We start from the raw sequence: 11,608 nt of genomic DNA on the forward strand, positions 1-11,608 counted from the left end.
GGGTTCGGCGGGGATTTGCGAGGCCAATGAAGCGGAAGCAAGAGCGCTCCTTTTCGGTTTGAAATGGTATATGGACCACAATTTAGGACCCTTGATAATAGAAGGAGATTCATCAAATGTTATTGCTTGGGCCTCAAATCTGGCGGGTGGACCATGGCGTCTTTCCAATATTCTATTACAAATCTGGGATTTGGTAGCTGTTTTACACCCTCTGCATGTACATAGAAGAAGATCCGCGGACTCAAAGGCCGACTTGTTAGCTAATGAGGGGGTTTTTCTATCGTGTCGGGTTCGGAATTTTTGGATAGTTTATTGTAAAAAACTTTTGTATTGTGGGCTGATGTCGCCTTTTGGTGGGGACTGCTCGTCCCTGTTGTAAACTCTTTTCTTCTAGAATAAAAATTGTTTCTTTAAAAAAAAAGTGCAATAGCCAGTGGTGGATCTCCTATCTGCGGGAGACCCTGCCCAATCTGCATAAAAAATCCTTCCAACCTTGCATGACCATGCTTCTTGAAAAAGAGGCCTTTCCCTGGAGCCCCCTTCAGATAGCGAACAATTTGAACCACTGCTGCCCAGTGGGATGTATGTGGAGTACTCATAAACTGGCTAACTACCGCAACTGCTTATGAGATATCCGGGCGAGTAGCAGTGAGATAAATGAGCTTCCCAACTAGTCGGCGGTACCTGCCAGGGTCATTCATCAATTCTCCCTCATCTGAAAGTAACCTTGTATTTGGGTCCATGGGAATAACAGCCAGTTTCATCTCCCATAGAACTACTACTAGAATAAGCTACCTTAATCCCCAGAAAATATCGTAGACGCCCAAGGTCTTTTGTGGAAAATTATTTCTGCAGGAAGGCTTTCAACCTCTGTATACCAGTTGTATCGTTGCCTGTAATGATAATGTCATCCACAAACTATGAGAAGGACATGCCCAGCATCGGAACGACGACTAAAAATAGAGTGATCAACTGCACATTGCCTCACGCCAAATCGCATGATAGCATCACTGAATCGCCCAAACCATGCTCTAGGAGATTTTTTAAGCCCATATAAAGACTTGTGAAGTTTGCATACTGAGGAGGACATCTCCCCCTAAGCAACATACCTAGGAGGTTGCTCCATATAAACCTCCTCAGTCAAGTCGCTATGGAGAAAGGCATTCTTGACATCAAGTTGATAGAGGGGCCATCCTCGGTTAACAGCGACTGAGATAAACACTCTTACAGAAGGAATTTTGGCAACCGTTGAGAAGGTCTCTATGTAGTCAACCCCGAAGGTTTGAGTGTAGCCCTTGGCAACTAAGCGCGCCTTAAGGCGCTCAACGGTTCCATCTGGTAAGTATTTGATGGCAAAGACCCAACGACAGCCAACAGCCTGAGCCCCATAAGGAAGCGGAACCAAATCCCAAGTGTGATTGGCCTGAAGAGCGGCCATCTCAGTCTCCATAGCAGCTCGCCAGCCTGGGTGAGCAAGAGCCTCGAGTACCGACCTGGGAAAGAAACAGAAGAAAGGGACGAGACAAAATTGCGAAACATATGGGTGAGATGATCAAAAGAAACAACAGAAGAAATGAGGTGAGCGGTCGTACAGGACCGAGTATGTGATGCAATCGGGGAATCTGTAACAACATCAGGAGAGGCAAGAGAAGGTACCTGAGAGGTAGGAGTCGGTATCTCTGGCTGAGAAGACGATGCCTTGGGTGCCTCGAGTGTAGAGTGATGAACATCTGGCCTCGAACGCCGCTGACTCCGGCTCACCTTCCTCCCCCAGCCCGTAGGGCTGGAGGAGGAGGAGCTGAGACAGGTAATGATACAGAATCTGACACAGGAGGAGCCACTGATACCTCTAACGGTGGAGAAGAAAACACAACTGGGTCAGGTAGGACTGGAAGGGGAAGAGGAAACTGAGAGTCGGATACAATGAGACTACTCTCAGTAGGAGCACTAAAGTAGGAGACGGACTCAGAATGTGACATTGGTGGAAACAAATAAGCTCCGTAGTCGAGGAATATAACCGGTAAGTGTGATAGTACCCGAGAAAGACACACCGCTCCGCTCGAGGAACCAAGTTATCCAGGCCTGGTGAGAGGTTGTGAACAAAACAAACACAACCAAAGACACGTGGAGTGAGGGGAAAGGGATCACCTTGAGGGTGTAGAACCGAAAGAGGGGAGGTACCATCTAAAACAGAAGAAGGAAGCTGAGTTACCCGTCATATGGATGGAGGCCCCTGAATCAATGATCCAATAGTTGGAGGTAGTTAGGAGAGAAGTAAGTGAACTATCATGTTAAGCAAACAATGTAGTAGGGGCTCGGCAGTGCGCACGTAGGTGGAAAAACTCATCATAGTTGGCCCTTGAGACAAGAACACAATCATCAGGTGCTATTGAGCCAGCGGAGGAGAATGTAGAGACATCAGGGAGGCTGACATATGTGATGTGAGCAGAGCAGGGGGATGGAAGTAAGGGCGTCCACGCCCACCAGCGACACGGTCGTCGATAAAACCACGACCACAAACACGGCCTCGACGTCCCAGACCTCTCGCAAAGCAACGACCGCCACGGTCAGAATGATCACCACCAAGATATGCGCCAAGAATAGAGTGTCAATGAGGCACTAGACCCATGAAGCCACATAAAGCGCGACGCACGAGGGCAGGACCCGTCAAGTGGGACGGAAGTCATCTGTGGGAAAGTGGTCTCTACAGAAGAGGAAGAAGTAGAGATAGTAGACGAAGATGAAGAGGTCGATCCGAGATTATGAGGCGAACTATCATGAGGATCCATGAGGACAGAAATAAATAGAGATGCTCAACCACAACGATGGCAGAGGATAAACAATATATAGGATGAATCAAACGACGGGCCCGTCCATGATACAACGGCTCTGGTGGAAAGACATAACATAAATAGAAATATGAGCACTATCCAGGATAAGAAGAGAGGCTAGAAGATGAAATCGAAGGCACAACACCTCACTTGGACATATCATCGAACACGTGGCGTGCACCGCGGCTCCGAAGAAGAGACATAGATAAGGAGATATAAGCACTAGCCAAAGAAAAAGAGAAAGGTAGGCGAGGGGGCGAAATCGGAGCCGCAGAGATGAATGAGAAGAACATCAACGGGAATTTAGGCCATGAAGAAGAGAGAAAAAGGTACGAGAACAAGAAAAAACCCCTTTAGAGATGGGATTTAATAGGTTGAAGGCACAATGGGTTGGTGAAGAGGATTATAAGAGAGGTATTAGAGAGAATGTAGGGTTTTCAACTAGGGTGGAGGGAGGAAGATGGTGGTTGGTGTGTGCGAGGGTTAGAGATGAGGGTCACGTCGGGTGGGGTTAGTGGGTAAGTGGTGTGGAGGGTTTTGCCGTTAGGGTTTTGTGTGGACGAGAGAAGGAGTTGTGGCGAGTGGAGATGTGGAGGATTAAGGAAGAAGAAGAAGGAGAAGGGAGGGGGGAACAATGGTGGTCCCTAGGTGATCAAAACTCTAGGGCTTTGATACCATGTTGAGAGAGGAGAAGAAGAGAAGAGAATGAGAGAAAACGAGTTAGGGAGATGCTCCCCCTCACTTATGTATTTATATTAAATAAAAAGAGTACAAAGACCATAATGCCCTTAGGCAAATACATACACCTTCTAACAGCAAGTATGTAACTTGATCTTCAATTTTAAATATAAGTAGTATTGATAATTCCTTCACACGGGGTATTTTCTTGCAAAAAGAGAATCAATTTTTGTGTGCTTGATTTATTAGTGGAAAATTTCATTTGCGGCTTTACTGGTAGCACTTTGATTACTGCAAAAGAAGCTATAGTGCAACAAGTCCCAGCTGATCCAAATAATTTCCCCATACTCAAATATAAACACAGACACAAACCTACGACCAAAGATACACTCGTCATTTTCCAAAATTAGGAAGAAGAGGTTTTATTAAATTGGTGGGATGTACACTTTTGGCTTCTAACGGTTATTAATCACATTTCTTAAAGAAATAAAACACCTTTGATTATTCGTCACGACGTTCCTATCTAAATATAATCAAGAAATGAATATTTGTTAAGTAAACATTCATCTTACAAACTTATTTTTGTACAAAGGTCCACTCGAGAGATGGGCCTTTTTTGAGTTGGAGAGAACCTTAACAAAATTTTCTTTTCACCTCTTTTTGTAAGAGAATTTTCATGGGAGAAAATTATTTGTCACATTATTTATTTTGACTCTACTTTTGTAATGGGGTCTTCCCTGAAAAAGAACTCCTCTGAGTCATTTTGATAACGTGTTTCTCATTTAGAGTGTGTGGAATGAGACCCCTCTTCATATGTATCTTCGAAGGAGTCTTTGCTAATCCATCTTCAGGATCCCCATATCAACGTCTATGATTATGTGGAGATCAACTAAAGCTGCTCGTCAAACGTCTACCATAGATATGATCTGGAGATTGATCGTGTTAGTGATTTGGACCTCTATTGGCGAGAACACCAGACATATAATGGTGTGACGATTTGAAAGTTGTTCGGTGAAGTGATCTTCAATGTGATTGGCTTGCTTTCATTGCTTTGTAGATGTGATCATTTGAAGATCCACTGGAGGGAGTCGGAGATTGATGAGAGAATAAAAGGGCAGCCCAGTGCACGAGGCTCCCCCCATTGCAGGGTCTGGGGAGGTCTAGATGTACGCAGCCTTACCCCTGCTTTGCAGAGAGGCTGTTTCCGTGACTCGAACCCGTGACCACCAAGTCACAATGGAGCAACCTTACTGTTGCGCCAAGGCTCGCCCTCTAGATTGATGAGAGAATCTACGATAAAATCCATTCGGGAGGCTATTTGAAAAAGAATACTCAACTCAACTAAGCCTTTGTCCCAAACTATCCGAAAAACAATGGTGCCACGAATTGCAAGTTTGTTGGTTTCATAACTTGCAAATTGATTGGCTTTACAATTCTCAGCTTTAGGGAGTATTAATCCGAATATTGATGATTTTCGATAAAACTATTTTGGTTCTCTAGTACAATCTTTTTCTTCATCAATATCCATGTTTCCGGGTCTTCCTAGAGGAAATCATGGAGGCCTCTCACTAGATGTTCGATGTGACAAAGCCAATATGGATGCCTTTCTTACTTACGTGATGGTTTCTAAGTATGTGTTTATGCTTATTCTAGCATTTCCCAAAGTTTCATGTTAAAATTTCATCATTTGCATTTGTTTCCATACATTTCCATGATTTTACAAGATTTCCACCGAAACTGAAATGTTTCTATTTCCGTGCCAACCGAAATCGGAACCGAAATTTAAAACCTTGGGTGCTCTAGATGTGTAGTCCATGAACATCTGCTTTCTTCTAGTTTTCTCTTGCTGATCATCTGCATTTGATATGATAGTTTTCTAAATTAACTTCTTTTCTAAAATAAAACAAACCTTTTTCCTTTGCTCTCATTGATCATCTTCATTAAATGATATAGTTTTCCAAATGTGCTTCTTTTCTAGGATACAAAGTCCTTTAAGTCCCGACATTACTTAAAGATAGTTACAGTTTTAAGATATTACCCTGTTAGCTAGTATCATGGCCATTGCACTGTTACTGTTTTTGGTAGCGTTCATATTTGAATGCCATTTATTCTGTCTACAAATGTTTATAAATTGTTTAGGTACTTGACATCTCTGATTCATCACAAGTTAACTGTTGTATCCTTTCATACAACCAGTAAAAACTTGATTAAGTCCTCAAAACACTTGGCAAACATGTTGAAGTATCTAGAAATTAGTAACATCTTATTATAAGATGAGGTTTTTAAACTTGAATGGTTGATAAGTATATTGATGATTTGTGCTAACTTGGACTTGGGCATTCAGCGCATGCAAGTTAAGTTTTGAGTTTCTAATCTCTAACTTATGCAACCAATGTGATCTTTCCACTCATATTTGTTTATTACTGACATAATTATTTAATAATGCAGATATTCAGCGATTTGAAAGCTCAAATTTTGGCTTCACAGGTTAGCTTCAAATCCCCGTCTTTAGTTATACATGGTATTCAGTTTTGTTATTTGAATAGGTGGCAGTGATTAGGTTTCACGTTCTATCTCTTTTCTAGTGTTAAAGAATATAGATTCTGAGGTGTAGGCGATTGAGAGAGACATTTTCAAAATAGTGAATTTTGCAGCTGTTGGGTTTGAGGATTTTACTGTTGGGGGATTAGACAGTCTTTAGGATCGAGACTTTTGGGTTAAGTAGAGTCGAAGTTCCAACTATGACACTTTTTTCCTCTGCTGATTTGTAGCCATTGGATCAACAGCAACGCCTTTCTCTTTGTTTTGACAAGCTGATGGCCGACGTTACGCGGAGTTTGGACTCAAAGAACAGAGACAAATTCACCCAAAATTTAACAATATTCAGAAATGACTTCCGCATCAAGTAGCCCATGGCATCTTTGCACCAGTTACTACTTTTGGAAAATCTATCCTGACTCAATCCGTGTGGTGGAGTCATCCTCTGGTCTTTTTTGAACATTGATCATGAAATGAAAGCATCATTGTCAACTTCATCCTCCAGTCTTTTTTACAGTTATGGAGTTGCAGATTACCAAAGATTGGTTGGCATTGTTTGAAGCAGCTCTGCATGTGAATTTACTGTCGTGATATTGTATGGTGGTCTTATTCAGGAATTCGAGAAGGTTGGTAAAAATGCTACAATGGTAGTTTTACAGTAGGGTTTAGTCTTACAGAAGATTCATTGTAAAGGGGCTTAGCATAGAGCTTCTGGTCAAAAAGTCAGGTCCATTCTTTACGTCAGAAAAAAGGAATATACAAATGGTTTACTGTTCTGTAACAGATGGGTCATTAGAGATTTGAATTTTACCTTCTTTTAGTGTTGATAGATATGAATTGGAGTGCCTCTGTTAGCATTTGGGTGCATGTACAGCATGTGCTTACAAAGAATATATTGGCCGTCTCCTTATTGGTTTTTAGGCTGATAATTGGTGGATGTATTACCAATACCATTGTTTCAGGGTTTTACTTTGGCGGGAATGATACTATTGCATACTTGTTTTTAGGCGGTGCATCGGTCTACATATTTCCAATGGATTGTTCTTAGGGTTTGTATTGGACAGAACAAATACTATACTTCGATGTGTATCGGAATGGCCGATACCTTACCATATGAATTTCTTATTTATATTTTTCAATTTTTCTGCACTGGCTATAAAAGGGATCTGATAGAATTTTGTAAGAGAATTTACATCTCAAGTGTGCATTGTTTTGTTGAGAATCTGTGGGATAAGTCATTATATTGCCTGTAGTATGTTCAGTTAGTTTTGATTGTGAATGATATATAGTAGTTTGTTTGCATCATATTGTGGTGCAACTCACATATAGGAAAAATGTAGATGGTCTAATAATTGATCTCGGCTTTTCATTGGTCGAGCAGCCTGGGATGTATGGATCGGTATGCAAAAGCCACTCTGATTGGAAGATCTAGTCCGTCAGAATGGTTGCATGAAATGGTCTTCTAAAACATGTGATTTCTTGTTTTGAAGAAAAGATGAGCAAAAGGGGGTGTCATTATCATTTTCATATTTGTATATACCGAACACAACCATGGAATTGCCGTCAAAGTCCATACAAAAAGCTATCCCAAAGAGAACAAAGAAACACCCCAGGTCCCACAAATAAAAAAGGGATTTGCTAGCGTCCATCGCAGAAGGCTTTTTGCGGATGGCCTGTTGGATGTGAGAGCAGCACACAGGCTTACTTTTCAGCAGATTTTGTCTTCATTCATGAGGTGGCTGCTCTCACACGCAATAGGTCACCCATAAAATGCCTTATGCGATGGGTGTTAGCAAATCCCAGTAAAAATTATAAAATGGCAAGCAAAACAAATTTCTCCCAATAAGTCCTCCCAGAATGGGTTGGTGCTTAGTGCTCTGGGCCGCCCATTTTCAGCGGATAAAGGCTTAGTTGAGTCCTCCCAGAATGGGTTGGTGCTTAGTGCTCTGGGCCTCCCATTTTCAGCGGATAAAGGCTTAGTTGAGTTGAGTTGAAGTCCTCCCAGAATGCCGAAAATGAAGAAAACTACTGAAACACAACAAAATATGATAAACCACCTGAATTGTGAATAGAGAAGGCATACAGAGGCAACAATAACAAATAGCCCACACACACAAGCAAAATCCGCTTCTCCTGATATTATAGCTATTTTTTTATTTTCAAAACAACAGGCACTACAAAGTCTATCAAACATGCCCTCGCAGCTCAATTAACAGTTTCCTCAGCCAAATGAACAACTGCTTCTCTATGCCGATCTACATGGAGAACAACATGGGGAAATAATATCAGCACATCTACATTTTGATATTTGAGGTAACCTATCTTGTCTTCTAGTATTTAAAGAGTTGTCAAAAGGGTATTAGAGCTCTCCAAAAGCTCTCCCAAACCAATTTAAAAAGGGAAATGATATCCCCCCCTAAACGGATAAAATCCTCCCCTTTAACGGTTTATGTGAGAATGGTTCATTGCTTGAGAATAAATTCACCCCCTTTAATGTTTTTCTTTGCCTTTAAAACTTAACGGGATAACGTTAAAGGGCGGAATTTGTCCGTCAGAGAGGAGGGGGAGAGGAATGTCATTCCCCTTAAAAAAGAAAAGACTCTCTCTTGTCCTCTTATTTTTCCAATGTGGGACAAGATATATCACTAAAAAGCCAAAAAATGAGGAAAATTCGCATAATTATGAATTACACAATGACTTTTTCCTTAAAAACAAGAAGTGAACAATCTCTCACAATTCAAAACTATATGATAAAGAGAAAATCAAGAAGAGACTACTGTGATCGAGGCAAGAGAATAAATCATGCATCTGCGTAAGTGTCTCAGACACTAAAACTATCTAAGGAATCAAAAGATACAATTCCTCCGGCCAATTGACACTTTGGGCAAATTAGAAAAATCCTCTTCCAGTTGTTGAAATGCCATAAAATTTAGACCATATACCCTTCATAGGGAGAAGGGATGAAACTGAAATGCAAATGATGTGTTTTGAAATCATCACGGATCAGGGTTAGATTCCCAAGTACTCATATGGAGCTTGCCCATATGAACATAGCAGTCCATGAATCTGGCTTTAATGACAGCTTTTCGGTTGTGACCCCTTGCTTCCCAGCACCCAACCCCCATCATTGAGCTCCGTCTTTGGTGTTATTTTTCGACATGACCCGAAATCTTGGCGGTTGTTCTCCATATAGATCGCACTCTATAGTGAAAAGCTCCCGGTGTTGTACTTCATAGAGAAGCAGTTGTGTCGATCCACAATCATTTTTTCTGTCATACTTGACCAGAACATAGCCACTGCCCCATTTTCCCTGCGTCTTCTTACCACTTTTCTATGCATCTTCTCGCCGGAAACCACTGCCCCTTGTCAACATAGCTAATCGGCAGCCCCTGTTCGATCGCTCACCGCAAACCCAACCATCCTTCCATAGTTTCTGACAAACGTTTGTCGAACTAGAAACACCCCAAAATGTGAGCTCCTCAAGGACGACATTAGCCACAATAACTCATGATTGTCAAGAGCAAGCGATCCAGCTGCTAGTTCTCACAGCAACCACTTGGGAGCAGCACAACCAGGCCCACCAGTCCCCTGTTCTCATTGTTTGTGAACCTCCAACCATGGCAGACTAATAGGATTCTTAAGCTCTTTGGGTTCACCATGAGAATCTATAGGATTTAGAAGATATATAGAAATAACAGAAAAAGGAAGATAATATGGTTGCCTATATTCGATAGAAATAACAGAAAGGCTCTCTGATGGGACACAAATACGGCTGTATTCTCAGATATCGCCACGTGTCGTCCATGCACGAGCAGAGCCCAATCATCATGAAGAAAGGCATTGGAAAACGGCAAAGACCACACAATCATGACACGTGTCACCCCCTCGCCGTCCAGGCCTCATCATCACAATTCATGGAAGGAAATGGCTGCCAAAGCCATGCGCGCCGGCGAAGCAGGGGGACGGCCCAATCCTGCAAAAGAAGGTTTTCTCTCCATAATGATGAAAATGGCCGCGCGCCTCCCTTTAAAAGGGAGGAAAAGGAAGAAGGAGATGAGGCTGGTCCGCTGAGAAAAGGACTTCACCCATTCTCCACTCCAGATACCGGAAAAAGAGGCGAGGCAACAACAGAGGAGGCTAGGAACTCAATCCTGCTCTCCCTGCTAGTCCCCTCCGACCCACTCACTCACGCACCCAGAAAAGATTCCGCACGCTGCCCCTGGTAACCCTGATCGAAACCCCTTCCCCATCTCGTTGTTCTTTATGTTGATTGGTCGAAGGATCTGACTTGGGTGTCGAAGTGGTCGTCCGGGACCCACCCCAGACCCCCTGACCCCCTTTGTTTGTGATTGTAGACCCCGCGGAGGCCCTCTACCGACAGCGCAATCGCAGGCCCGGATTCAGACGCCATCATATTGGCGCCATCCGTGGGACTCGTCGAGTGCTGAACGCCTTATGGCGATGAGAAACCACACCCAACAGCAAGAGATAGGGGTAATGACCAGAAGCCAGGCTCAACGCGCCCGAACCCACGACCACATCGTGTATATAAAAAAAAGGGGGGAAGAAAGTAGAAAAAGGAAGGAAAGAAGGAGAATTCAAAAGTTATTACAGACCCCGCAAGAAAAAGTAAAATATAAGGTCCAAAATACATCATCAGTCTGTCAAGGGGAAAGGAAGGATCAACCTCTTGAACACGCCTCCGGCATTCAGCAAAAGCATCAATCTCAACATCCACACTAAACGCGGCCGCAGCCCTAAGAAACTCCACTAAGCCACGCCATTCCTCCCTCGCCTTCGCCAGTTCCCGGGCATGCATTCGACGAGCCACCGCCAATTTGTCCACCGCACGACGTCTCCCCTCCATAGTTGTCCAGAGGTCTTCCCGAAGTCGAGCGTCAGTATCATCAAAGGTCGTTCTCTCCGCCCGGGCTCTATCCAAATCCTCGCTTAGCTGCCGGTTTCGCTCCTCAAAGGCACTTATCTCAGCCTCATCCTCGAGCAGGCACTGCACCATCCTCCTGGCATAGCTCTGGGACTGCAAAAGCAACATATCAGAAAGTTTCCAACGTACGTTCTCAAAATAGCAAAGAAAGAAACGTACAAACAGAAAACCGGCCACCCGGTACTTACGCAAGATGTTGATTGAAAATACTGAGCCCCAAGGGCCCTACGATCGTAGCCCTCCAACTCAGCCTCGTCGCCAGGAAGGGCGGTCGTCACCCCCAGCTCCACCCCAACCCGGGGATTCGCAAGTACGCTATCCTCAATGCCAATCTTCCAGTTAGGCTTAAACAGCTCTCCTCGCGCCTGGAAGCTCTGCGGAGGAAGCACCACCCTTTCCAGAAGAAGTTTGGTCATAACCGCCTCCTCCATCCGACTTGGCACGTCCTCCGCAAAGGCAGGAGAACGTGCCACCCAAACAGCATCCCCCTGCCGAGCGCTAGAAGGGGCAGCCCTCTTGGCGGACGGCTCCGACTCCGAAGGACAAAGCCTAGCCGTCCCCTTTTCTCCGACGGCTCGAGCAGAGGGGCTAGAAGGCACGGATGCCGCGAGTTTCT

The 11,608-nt window shown here is 43.7% G+C and overlaps 1 protein-coding gene across 4 annotated transcripts in view; it reads left to right on the top strand.

The window, feature by feature from the left end:
- The window catches only part of LOC143888435 (ARM repeat superfamily protein), a 77,751-nt gene extending 70,516 nt beyond the window's left edge, over positions 1 to 7,235 (top strand). For all 4 annotated transcript variants that reach the window (XM_077392859.1, XM_077392858.1, XM_077392857.1 and 1 more), the window contains exons 29-30: positions 5,958 to 5,996; positions 6,281 to 7,235. In XM_077392859.1, the coding sequence (XP_077248974.1) occupies positions 5,958 to 5,996; positions 6,281 to 6,418 (177 nt within the window). In that variant the 3' untranslated portion in view covers positions 6,419 to 7,235. The remainder of the gene's footprint in view (positions 1 to 5,957; positions 5,997 to 6,280) is intronic.
- Positions 7,236 to 11,608: the final 4,373 nt, after the last annotated feature.

The sequence above is a fragment of the Tasmannia lanceolata genome, unplaced genomic scaffold, assembly GCF_043159265.1.
Source record: "Tasmannia lanceolata isolate RefF3 unplaced genomic scaffold, GAP_Taslan_0.1 ptg000012l, whole genome shotgun sequence".
Lineage (NCBI taxonomy): Eukaryota > Viridiplantae > Streptophyta > Magnoliopsida > Canellales > Winteraceae > Tasmannia > Tasmannia lanceolata.